Here is a 13,608-nt window from a genome sequence, read left to right on the forward strand (position 1 = left end):
GATGAAGTTGGCATGATTGACTGTCGTGCTGATAATACCAAACTTTTTTCTGAAGTTGGCAAAAATTGTTGCCATCTCTTTATTTATCTGAGAAATATTTTACTATTGTAATTTTGAGAAAACCAATATACAGAACATGCTCGAAAATACAAAGAAAATAGCACAACGGCATCTTGCAGTCCTTTATAGTTAGGTATTCCCTGTGACTCCATATTCAAAACATTTAAAATTCTGTGACATAGCAGCAGCGGTCTAGAGAGGACAGTCCCAAAGATTACTTACGGTCTACTTGGTTCGTAGGATTCCAAATCGCAAGAATGGGACAATGTAGGAATGTAATGTTAGGGACATTTCAATCCTACAGTATATTTATCTGTATGATTTTACCGTAAGAGAAAAAGTCTTACCATGAGGTTGGAGTTGTTATTAGATTTCTCATTCAGTGTAGTGAAAATCATTTCTTTAGTAATAAAATCCCATGAAATTCAATCCTACAAACCAATTAACATAGGTAAACTTGACAAGAAATTATATCCTTCAGAATTTGTAGTACATAATTCCTTCGGGTCAAAGAGTCTCTTATGTGCTTTGATGCAAGGTGAACTGGTATAAAAATGGTACTTCATACTGAGGGCGATTTTTTGGCTCTCTGTTTCGGGAGAAGCCGTTTTTTCAAACCAATGATCTGTGCAAGGAGATGGTGCCGGGTAGGGACAGAGATCCGGTGCCCCGACTGAGGCAGGGCATGGATGAACAATACCGTGCCCTGCTGCTTTGGCCGTTGGATCGAAAATGAATAGACCAGATTTCGCACTGAGGCAGCTGTAGCAGATGTCCCTGTAGTAGATCTGTGGACGATGCCTGTAGCGAATATACTGCTGTAGATGTCCCTGTAGCATGCGCCTGTTCACATTCATCCAACCATTGGTTCTCGATCCAACGGCCAGAAAAGGCAGCAGGGCACGGTACTATTCATCCGTGCCCTGCCTCAGTCGGGGCACTGGATCTCTGTCCACCGGGTAGTTGCTGAAAAGTAGATTTTCTACCTATCTATATTTTTTTCTGACAATCAATACCACATATATTTATAATAATAAATAGTACATAGTAATGAGACACCAGATGACCTTCAACTATTACAAAATGACACCAGATGACCTTCAACTATTACAAAATAACCAACAAATCTTCAAGATCTTTAAACTCTTTCTTCTTCCATAACATAATCTTGTACCTTTCCGGAGGCAACTGAAGATAGATACCAAACCACAGACCTGAAAATACCAACGAAAATTCTTCCATAATTTTTTGATCCGCAATGCCAAGACTATATGCACGCGCGTAGCTAATGAAGTAGTCAATCACCATCTGCAAGAGTACCAACACCAAAGTAACCGAACAAATTCGTCGATGTCGCTGGAAACCTGAGAGTACGAATCACTATTATCGAGGACATAGCAGCCGGAACAAATATTGTGAGGACTAACATCCTCATGGCAACCATGAGAAAAGATCCTAGATCGATCTGCCGAAGTAAGATCCGAAGAACCATACCTACAAAAATTTAATCTTTCAACACCAACATTAACACCAGAGGAATATCTCATCATCAAAAAGTAAGCAGAAGATTAATTATTCTAGGCCCTGACATCATGGTTGATTTAGAAGAAAAAAAAGACGACTACCTATCTATCTATAATCCTCAACAGAAGGTAAAGAAAATCTTAAAAATGGTACATAAAAAATTACAAACAAGTTTTTGGACCACCATAATTATGTAAATAAAATGCTCCCCGGAAAAGATAATGTACGGATGAACCTAGGATGTTACTTTGATACTTCCACGAGAGGCCGCTGATGGAATAAATGAAAGCTTGCATTCACTGACAAATTACTTCACTCGACACGTCCAATATCGGAATGAATGAATGTACACGAGTCATTCATGAAGTGACGTAAGTACGATCATGAGTTTTTTTTTTTTTTTTTTTTTTTTTTTTTTTTGAGATGAAGAGTAGGAGTGGTGTTTAACACCTACTCCTAGAGCTGATAAATGTGCTGGTGAGTGGTCAAATCTTGTACTATCACGACGATCGTCAAGCACAAGCTAGCAGCGAGCAAGCTACAGACAGAGGCGGCTGAGTTTCCTGTGCTCTTAGAGCATCTCCAGCCGCGTCCCCCAAACCATCCCCCAAACCGCGCCGAATTAAGCGTTTGGGGGACGTGTTTTGTTCGTGCCGCGTTTGGGGGACGTCGCTCCCCAACCGCGTCCCCCAAACGCCGCCCCCAAATATTTAAAATAATTTTTTTAGCACATAAACCATTTATATCAAATGTAGCATATGAAAAAAAATGTTTTCGAGGATTGTTTTCAAATTAAATTACAACAAACAATAAAACAAGTAATCAAATATAATAAAAAGGGCTAGATGATACATCAAGGTGCCACGGTATTTCCTTTGATCCTCCACAAATGCTCAACGAGATCAGCTTGAAGTTGCTCATGCACATTGTTGTCATGGATCTCTGCGTGCATGGCGAGAAAATCGGCAAAATCTGCGAGGCAACTCATGATCAACCTCCGCGAGAGGGCCTTGACACTCATAGGGACCAACATGTGACCTAACATGATTCTTGCGGTCATCCTCGATGATCATGTTGTGCATGATCACACAAGCCTGCATCACCTCCCACATTTGGTCGTGAGACCGGCTTAGAGCGAGTGCCGGACAATGGCAAATTGTGCTTGAAGCACACCAAATGCCCGCTCGACATCCTTCCCGCAAGCCTCCTGTCGTGTAGCAAAGTGAGAATTCTTCAGACCTGATGGATTCGAGATTGTTTTGACAAAAGTGGCCCATTTTGGATATATACCATCGGCTAGATAATAGCCTTTGGTATATTGGTGGCCATTGATCTCATAGTTGCATGGTGGAGCATGCCCTTCCACTAGTCTGCTGAACACCGGAGACCGCTGCAACACGTTGATGTCATTGTGTGATCCCGCCATGCCAAAGAAAGAATGCCAAATCCACAGGTCATAATCTGCCACAGATTCAAGCACCACACTGCAATATCCATGACGCTCTTTGTATATACCTTGCCAAGCAAACGGGCAGTTCTTCCATGCCCAGTGCATGCAATCGATGCTTCCAAGCATTCCAGGAAATCCTCTGGCAGCATTTTGTGCCATGATCCTTGCGATCTCTTCCTCGGTTGGCCCTCTCAAGTAGTATTTGCCAAACTTTCCCACCACGGCTCGGCAAAACTTGTACATGCACTCAATGGCGGTAGACTCACTCATGCGAAGGTAGTCGTCCTGTGTATCGGCAGGTGCTCCGTATGCAAGCATCCTCATGGCGGCGGTGCACTTCGAATGGATGAGAACCCGAGAACGCCTACGGCGTCGACCTTGAGCTTGAAGTAGGGGTCGAACTCTCGAACGCCGTGGAGGATATTCATGAACGAGGCCCTTGCTCATCCTGTACCGGCGCCGAAAATTGTCGGCATGTGTTGCCCCGTCGGCGAAGTAGTCGTTACGCAACATGGCATGCCCCTCCATCCTCTGCCGGGGCTTCGACTTCCTTCTTCCCGGCCTTGATCCTCCGCGGCGCGGCCTCTTCCTCTTCTCCGCCTCGGCGTCAAGCATGTCCTGGAGGGACGCGATGATCGGCAAATGCTCCCGCAGGTCGTCGTCGAACGCTTGCTCGTCCTCCGGCAGCGGGGCAACCATCTCATCGTCGCTGTCCATGGCTAAAGCAAAATCAATGGTTAAAATTGCGCCGAGGCGAGACGACGCAACAAACGGCGACCAATCGCGCCTACACGGCAAGTCGTCGAGCACCTTCTGTGCGCGGAGGTGGGGCGGATTTGACGCCGCGTTCGGGAGGCGCCGGCGACGCGGCGGCGGCGGCACGACCGGCGGGAGCCCCGGCCGCGACAACGGTGCTGACTCGCAGCACAGATCAGATGCCCAAACGGCCGGGAAATCCAGCGGCGGCGGTGGGGTGGGAGGCGCGGGAAGGAAGGAGCGACGAGAAAAGAGGCGCGAACCAACGGTTTATGCAAATAGTCGCCGATATGTGGGAGCCCGCCTCGCTTTTCGTTGTGTCCGGCGTCCCCGGAGCGTCCCCTGTGGGACGGGGACGGGCTCGGGGGGCCGGACACCGAATGGGGGCGCGCCGGACAAAAATGGGCTTTGGGGGACGCGGCTGGAACGCTTTTTTTGTCCGGCGCGCCTCAAATCCCTTTGGAGGACGCTTTGGGGGACGCGACTGGAGATGCTCTTAGCATGTCGTGCTAACTCATCTGCTATGCTTCCCTTTCCTGCATTGACCCCCATCACTCAAATTTGGGTAGTTGTTAATCTGACGATTTATCAATCCTTTCAACTAAACTACTCCACTTTGTGCTGCGTCGTTGACCAAAGTTGTGGCATGACATGGATAACATGCTGAGCTGAAGCGCATATTTGACTATCTGACTATCATAATGGTCAATATATAATGCCAGCTTGCCAAAGTTGCCAATTAGGAACAACTAGGAATTTAGATCAGAGGCATAAGCCGAAACAGGCTAGCAGCTTTTTTTTTTTTTTGACAATCAATACCACATATATTCATAATAATAAATAGTACATGGTAGAGATACACGAGCTGTCTCCAGCAATTACAAAATAAAATCTAAAAGATACTAGTAAATCTTCGAGGTCTTCAAACTCTTTCTTCTTCCAAGACATAATCTTGTACTTTCCTGAAGGCAGCCAAAGATAGATAACAAACCATAGACCTGTGAATACCAACGAAGGTTCTCCCATAATTTTAATTTGAGCCGCAATGCCAAGGCTGCGTGCACGCGCGCAACCATTAAAGTAGTCAATCAACATCGGCAAGAGTACCAACACCGAGTATGTCAGGGAATAAAAACCGATCTGCCTTGTCGACGTTGATGGAGAGCCGAGAGTACGAATCACCATTGTCGAGGACGTAGCAATCGGGACAAAAACTGCAAGGATAATCCTCCTCGCGGCAACCATGAGAAAAGATCCAAGATCGATCTGGCGAAGCAAGATCTGAACACCCATACCTAGATAATTGTAATCTTTCAACTCCACCATTGACGTCGGGAAGAAGATCTCGTCGTCGAACGAAAGGCCGAAGATCACTTATTGCAGACGATGCCATCTCCATTGAGGGGAAACCAACAAGAAAACAGCGACCAAAACCCTAACATAGACTAATGAAAAGACTACTTTTATTGAAAACTACACGCATAGATCGGGTTCCCCGCTCCTCCCGACGCCGGCGAAGCCGACCAGAGGAGGGGGAACCGATCTATGGAGGAGGCTGAAGTGGAGGCGGCTAGAGCTTTTTCTTTGGAGGCGGCGGCTGAGAGGACTACGGACTGAACCTTAACAAAGCACACGCGACCCGTGTGATCCGAAACAGGCTAGCAGCTTACACCAATAGAAGTCACGGTCTCACGGAACCGCCAGCTCTGACAAGTGGTTTCCCTCACCATACAAAAGGAAAGTAAGTTATTTTTTTCCAACTTTGACCAGAGCATGTCTATGACACGTGGGCCTGCCTTGACCATGGTGATCGATTGATAAGTGGGCCCACCTCCGCCTGCCACTGCCCCCCCCCCCCTTCTCCACGCCTACCGCCCTTGCTTCTGTCGGTAAGCCACCATCAATGGCTGGACTTGCTCCCGCACGGATTGGTCCGATTGTGCCAAGAACATATCGCAATAGGGGTAGCTAGGTGGAGTACGACAACGATTCGTCGGACTAGTTAGGTCTGACGAGCGTTGACTAAAAGTTATCGTCCCCCAAAGCTTTACAATATATTCCCTCGGTTTCTAGATATAAACCATATAGTTTTTTTGACACAGAAATTAAAGAACACATATTTAGGGAAAATTACACAATGCTTTGCTGGAATTAACCCTAGGCAATTGACGCGAGCTAACAAAGGAGTTTGCATAAGATAATGAAACCTAATCAAATCTCTAAAAAATATTGTCCATACAAGTAAGGCAACACAATAAATTTATATTCTAATTTTTTTCTCAAAACTTATGTCTGAATAGTTTCACAAAAAACTAGTATATAACTTATTTCTAGGAACAGAAAGAGTACATGATAATCAACCAAAAAACTGTAGATAGAAGAAGGGTTTCTCTTACGGTTCACACCCAAAAAATGAATGTGTAGTTTTTCCTGCAAATTTTAGGTTTTCTGCAGTTTTGCGGTATCTAGAGATGCTCCCATCCCTCAAATTAGCTGTTAATTTGACAATTTATTGGTCCTTTCAACTACTGTCTCCATCTATATATATTACTCTGCGCTGCGTGGTTGACCGAAGTTGTTGGGCATGACATGGATAACACATGCGGAGGCGTAGCCCATATTTGACTCTCTGACTATCATAATCGCCAACTACATAACGCCAGCTCGCCAAAGTTGCCGATCGGCAATTTAAGACCAGAGGCGTAGTAAGCCGTAGCAGGTGGCACCGGTAGAATTAGTCACAACACAGACCGCTGCTCTAATCAGTGTTTTTACCTCAACAATTCCAAAACAAAATCACAAGTTCAAAAAAATTCCAAGTTTGACCAGAGCCCTGTCCGTCGACGCCACGCGTGGGCCATGGACAAATGGGCCCGGCGACAAACCCGCCCCAAGACGTCATGGTGCGGCCCCACGAACTCCGACACGTCGCCTCTATCCCAGCGCCGACTTTTTTTACCGCCCATTTTTTTTCCTGTCCTCCCTTTGACCCCCGCCCACTGCCAGGTGGGCCCGCGAGCGCGCGTCGGAACTCTCGTGAACGGCTGGGCCCGGGCTCGCTTACCGCGCAGCGATTCGAAAACCGAATCAAAGCGGAATAAATTAATCGGCGGGGGGAAGAAATTGACTGCGAAGAGCACGCACACGAATCCGCTCTTCTCGCTTCTTCTTCCTCTCCCTCCCGGCTGCGACCCTGCCTCCGGTCTCGCTGTCGAACACCTCATCATCGCCGCAGGCAAAGGCCAAGGCGGGCACGGAAGCTTCGCTTGGGCGCGGGGGGAGTAGGCTCCTCGGCCGATCCGCGTCCCCCTGCGGCGGCGCGATCCCCGGAAGCCTCGCCGGATCGCCGGAGACAGTGTGAGTACCGGGCAGCAAGAACCGCTGTACTGCAGCCGAGTTCTTTTTTTTTAAGCATTAGCGTGCGTTTGTGCTGACGAGTGACCTCTCCCGCCCTCTCCGTTTGCAGTTGCTGGAGTCGACCCGGTGCCGGTGGGGAATTTTTGCGAGTTAGTTAGATTAGAAGGCGGGATTGCGATGGAGGAGTTGCTCGGCACGGAGATCGGGAAGCACGACTACGACTGGTAATCATATTGCTCCCGTTTTGTTTTTTTGGCCCGATTCGATTTTATTTGTGATTCCCTTGTTTCTTTCTGTTCCTTTCCTTTCAAACCGGCACCATCGATGCAAGCTTACTGAAATACTATGTTTCCAATTTGGAAATTCCAAACGTTTTGGAGCGGAATCATGGTAGGGTACGACTGTCGGTTGTGGCAGGTGTGGCCTTTTCTGGTTAACGACTGCCGGAAGTGAATAATTGAACCAGTTTGGTTTAGTTGGGATTAGAGAGAAGCAGAGTATCTACTCCCTGGATGGTTGGTCGGTCTGTGGGCTCCTTTCTAACGGAGCAGCGCATGGGGCGTACCGTACTGTGGCCTCTGGGAGTGTCAATTTATCTTGGAAAAGGCAAAATAAAATAAATGTAGCTTCACAATTAGGCTGACCAGTTGAATGTCCAACTTTTAGGATGTCTTGAATCAGACGTTATGACACTGTAATAAGTAGCTTAATTAGTATACTGTAATAATACAAATACCAAGATTCTGTAACACTAGCAGATACATACGGATTCGGCTGTGAAATTCGTTTTTGGAAGACTGAAAGATGGACCAGTGGCAACTGGCTACCTAAAGATACAGTCCACAATTTCATTCTCAGTTTAGCTGAGTTTGTAATTTGTTTGTAATTAATGTTTTCAGTTGCACTTATATATAGTGCTCCCTCCGTCCCATGGAACATGTCTTAAATTTGTCTAGATAAGTTTCGTGGGACGGAAGGAGACAGGGAGTAATGTATAAAACCCTCATCGACCTTAATACCGTGTTGAGATAAGTAGAGCTCCATCTAGGTGTACAATAAAGTTTACTAGGATCTCATCCGCATGAGCAGAGCTTACCATGAAAAAGAATTCAAATGAGATGTTGTGCTGTTACTAGAACCTAGAGGTATATGCATTTGATGTGTTCTCTGATCGTCGTCTTGTATGGATAAAGCATTTCTGATGTTTTATGTGCGCACATTTGTGCATCTGTTATTCCTTTTCTTCTTCTGATTTTATATAACATGTGTATGCATTCCTCAGGCTTCTTACTCCCCCGGGAACTCCCCGTGCTCCTAAACTGGAGGTTGCTGAGAGAGCCCCACCCTCAAATGTGCCTAAACGAATTATCACCAGATCGGCCTCTACGACCAGAGCATCAAGGGTTGGTACCATTAGCTTCAGATATGTGTTGGTTCTGTTTTTATTACCAAATTGTAGTTTCAAAGTAGTTTTTCTTTTTTGCTTTATTGGGTTGTTACATGCTTTTCAGTGACCCTCTGTGCATGTGTTACGGTTAGGAACAAGACTCAAGAGTAACTTGTGCAAAACTAGTCACACACACATCCACCCACACACGTCCATGCGCAGAATTGGTATCGGTTTTGATACTGCATTCGTGAATTCGAGAGCATGTTATGAACAACATATTTGGCTCACCAAAACGTCTTATAATTTAGAACAGAGGTACTATTTAACTAGTTGCAGTAAACCACTTGAGTCAGTTGAGCCCAGCCTACTGATTACACCATATGATCTCATGGTTATATTAACTGTTCAGTGCTTCATATTGTTTCTATGGAATTAGTTTCTCTCTGTAGTTTATCTTCCTCGCTGGGAATAATTCAAGAGGGATTTGCATGAGGGCCAAGTCTACAAACAAAGTGGATTCGCTTAATTTTTTCATTTAGTAAGATATTGTAGACTACAATGCAAAATTATGTTTTGAAGGAGTCTATATGACTTGTATAGTTGTTCAGGGCTGTAACTTCTGATCTGCAATCACAGTAGTAGAAATGCATGGTCTATCTCTGGCCTCTTGATTGACAACTGAATGCTGATCTTACAAATGGGGAAGGTTAAAGAAAAATTGTTTGCATTGAACAGCCCAGGAAATTAATAGGATATTATACATCTTAATTTCATGCTTCATAGGTACAGCTTTCACTTTCTATGGACCATAATATCTTGTTTAAGTTGCAGCAAGCTCTACATAAGTAAAAAAGTTAGAATAATAACTTGCTGTTGGTAGAACCTTTTGTTCTGCTCATTGGGCTATGCTTGGAAAATCAGTAAAATACACAAGGTTCAGGTGTGAGGCGTCTGGTCGACTTTCGGTATTATTGGGTTTCTCTTATGTAATTTTGGAATGTTTTGCAGTGTTAAATATTTTCTTTTTACAGTCTATGATATATGTTTTGTCCAGTGAAAGCAACAGTACTTTTTCTCCAGTTAGGAATAGGACAATGCACATACTTGATATAATGCTATTGCCCTGTCATTCTTCTAATCATGTAGTATACTTATCTGTACAACTTCTCCTTGAAACTTTGTAATACTCGCTTAGTGGATATATGATGATGATCTTAACTAACATAACTGTATGACATGTTTATTTCAGCCTTTCGTTCATGAGGCAGAGAATGGGCATCCCACAATTCCCACTAGACCAGCAAGAAGCTACTCTCGCCCTTCAATTCAATCTGCTCTCATGTCTACCAACAATAGGTCATCAGTGCTCACTGCAAGCAATTCTTCTGTCAGTTCGAGACCTACAACCCCTACCAAGAGGATTAGCATTGTTCCACCATCAAAGCCATCAGCTCAAGCTTCACGTGCGGTGACAGCACGATCATCTACTCCAGCCAAAACTCGTCCGCCTAGTCCAGCCAAAACTCGTCCATCTACTCCAGTCAAAAGCTCTTCTTATGGTTCCCACTCCATGGGCAACTCGACTGGTGTAAAGAGCTTATCTGCACAGAACTCAAGGTCATCAACTCCAACCTCTCGTCCCCGAATGGTTTCCAGCTCATCATCAAGCACCGCTCCTGCAGTGAGTCGTCCCAGCTCATCCTCTGGTAGAATTCCTGCAATTTGCCGTACTAGCTCTTCCTCAAGTACAGCTTCAGTAAGCCGTTCTAGTTCTCGGTCGTCTACACCTACGCGCCAACCTGTCATGCGCCCATCAGCTCCACCCATTGGTCGCTCACCATCAGTTGGGCGGATTTCTAGCACCAGTAACTTAACATCTGGTGGCCGATTGATAGCCAACCGTGGTCGAATGTCAGCACCCTCGTCAGCACCATCGTCAGCACCACCATCCCGTCCAAGTTCCCCAAATTCACGTTCGCGAGCTCCAGTTAGGCCACTAGATATTCCAGATTTCCCAAGTGATACTCCACCTAACTTAAGGACAAAGCTACCAGAAAGGCCATTATCTGCTGGTAGAGCACGGCCAGGAATTGGTTTGGGAGCCAGGTCAACCTTGAATGCTGAACCAATTACCTCAGCTCCTATGAAGAAGATGTCTGTGCCTGCTATTACCCGAACTAAATCTTCTGATGCGCCATCCAGGACACTTTCTCTTACCAATGGACACCACAATCGACAGACTGAGAGATCTGTTATGGACAGTCAGCCCGCTAGACCCTCTCGGTCTGCCACAAGTGAAGACAATGGATTCGGTAGGACAATATCAAGGAAGTCACTTGACATGGCTATCAGGCATATGGTATGTTTGGGGCTCATGCCAATTATAAATTGTCAGCCTTTTCGTTTATTTGGAATTGCTTTCAATCAATTGTTGTATTCACTTCATAATGGTTTCTGAGTAATATTGTAGGCCGAGGACCTAGTACACCATTAATTATAATATTACTGAGAAGAATCTGAGTAACTTTTATTTATGACAGGACATTCGACAGAACTTGGGTGGCATCCGTGGTGCATCTCTGTTTCCTCATAGCATCCGGTCTTCTACTGCAAAGGGTCAGCCAGCTCGAATGTCGGATCCTGGCCATCAGAACTCAAATAGTGAGCATGACACTTATACCGACAATGGCAGCATCAACGGACACTTCTCTAGTGATTCTAATGGAGCTCTTTCACACTATGGTGGGAGCTCAACTGATTCTCCAGATAGAGAAAGCATTGGAACTAAAGACACATCGAGTGAACTGGATATATATGGCAGTTCAAGGTATGAGGAGATGTTACTGAGGGAAGACGCTCAGAACACGGACTGGTTGCACAGTGTCGATGACAAGTCTGACCAGAGCCCTGTGTTCGATCACCGATTCGAGCCACTCCCGGAGCCATTTGGTCCACTATGATGTTTACCATTTGTAAAGGTTTTGTCCATAATTATGTTTGTTCTTTCCAATTGCGAGGCTTTATGCTTTTTTTAGATGAAGCAAGAGCTTTATTGCCTCACGTCCGTTGCGTTGAAAGATACACACACCCACGATGAGTTGTATTATGTTTGCCTGTTTCTGCTTGGTTTTACATTTCCCCCATCTTTTCATATATCTGGTTGAAGATAGCAAGATTGTGGGGTTTTACTATGTACCTCTTTATCCAGAGACTGGAAGCTCCAAGTACCAGAACACTACATGCTTATAACCTTTTTCTTATGACTATTCACATTGGCTTTTCAAGTTTCAATATGATTTGATAACTTTGTTTCTGGTCTCCCACATGTTGGGTTGTAATTTAGAGAGATACGTTGTTGCTGCACTCACATGTTTATGCTTGAAATCCTGGCATATGTTTCTCTATCAACAGCCAGTGGTCCTTCTGGCTAACCAAGATGGGCACGCAAATGTGATTTACGTCCAGTAACAACTATTGGGATACATAGTGTATATAAATAAATAAACCATTCTTTTGTTTTGCAAGGAGGTTCTTCTACAACTCGAGTTTGCCAGTTCCTTTTATCGTTGATGTTGTGTAGAAGAAATCCGATATTCACATGGCAAGCTTACCAAATTTTTTCGACAACAATAACAAAGCCTTTATTCCCAAACAAGTTGGGGTAGATTATAGGTCAAACCCATAAGATCACGTAACCAATTCGAGATATTAATATTATTTTCTTTATAAAAAAAAGCTTACCAATTTTTTTCTATAAAAAAATATATTAATATCATGGATATACCAATTACACACCTAGCTTCTGCAATAACGAAATGTCCTAAACGCATTATAGATGTACACAATCCTAAAACAAAACGAAAAGAAAGATCTTGCTACATTGATCAAATTCTTGTAGCTACACCTATTTCTCTTTGTTCCCGCTACATCAATTTCTCCAGTCTTACAGATCTACTACCTCGGTTCGCATTTAATTGACGTGAGGCTACAAGTGATCATTGCTAGATGTTCTCACAACTGTGCGTCGATTATTTACGACCGGATAGAGTACATACTTTCCTTGCCTTTTCACATTAAAACAAAACGAAAAGAAAGATCCCGCTACATTGATCAAATCCTTGTAGCTACACCAATTTCTCCAGTCTTAAAGATCTGCATACTTTCCTTGCCTTTTCACATTAAAACAAAACGAAAAGAAAGATCCCGCTACATTGATCAAATCCTTGTAGCTACACCAATTTCTCTTAGATCCCGCTACACCAATTTCTCCAGTCTTACATATCTCCATACTTTCCTTGCCTTTTCACATTAAAAGAAAACGAAAAGAAAGATCCCGCTACATTGTTCAAATCCTTGTAGCTACACAAATTTCTCTTAGATCCCGCTAAACACCAATTTCTCCAGTCTTGCAGATTTCCATACTTTCCTTGCCTTTTCACATTGAAATAAGGTGTGTTTTATATCTTCACAATGTATCTCTCACTGCAGGAGGTATTGATGGTGTGCTGAAGTGTGCTTGTGGGACAAGAACCTGCGATGGAGCCTGAAGCAGGCGTAAGTCATTCTGTAGAAACTGTGGAACTGAATGCACCATTGGTCGAAAGGATGCTATGTTAGCCACTGAGTATGCTGGATGAGGGTTCACGTGGGATGGAGGCTGAATCAGACGTGAATCATTCTGCGGAAACGGATACACCATTGGTCGAAAGGATGCTATGTTAGCCACTGAGTATGATGGATGAGGGTTCACGTGGGATGGAGGCTGAATCAGACGTGAGTCATTCTGCGGAAACGGATACACCATTGGTCCAAAGTATGCTGTGTTAACCAATGGGTATGCTGGATGAGGGTTCACGTGGGATGGAGGCTGAATCAGACGTGAGTCATTCCGTGGAAACGGATACACCATTGGTCCAAAGTATGCTGTGTTAACCAATGGGTATGCTGGACGAGGGTTCACTGAGGATGCACAACATTCAGAAAAAGTAACATTTAGTATGTGTCAAAAAATCACATCCACAAAACTGCATGTACTGTTGATAGTCATCACGCTTTAAAATTTCACTTTTAA

The 13,608-nt window shown here is 44.5% G+C and overlaps 1 protein-coding gene across 1 annotated transcript; it reads left to right on the forward strand.

Annotated features, from left to right (window-relative positions):
- Positions 1–7,090: 7,090 nt before the first annotated feature.
- On the forward strand, positions 7,091–11,665 carry LOC124660857 (uncharacterized protein DDB_G0271670-like). Its single transcript, XM_047198693.1, has 5 exons — positions 7,091–7,147; positions 7,257–7,371; positions 8,430–8,550; positions 9,787–10,896; positions 11,078–11,665. The coding sequence occupies exons 2-5, from the start codon at positions 7,325–7,327 to the stop codon at positions 11,495–11,497; spliced, it is 1,698 nt and encodes a 565-aa protein (XP_047054649.1). The 5' UTR covers positions 7,091–7,147; positions 7,257–7,324; the 3' UTR covers positions 11,498–11,665.
- Positions 11,666–13,608: the final 1,943 nt, after the last annotated feature.

This window comes from Lolium rigidum, chromosome 6 (assembly GCF_022539505.1).
Source record: "Lolium rigidum isolate FL_2022 chromosome 6, APGP_CSIRO_Lrig_0.1, whole genome shotgun sequence".
Taxonomy (NCBI): domain Eukaryota; kingdom Viridiplantae; phylum Streptophyta; class Magnoliopsida; order Poales; family Poaceae; genus Lolium; species Lolium rigidum.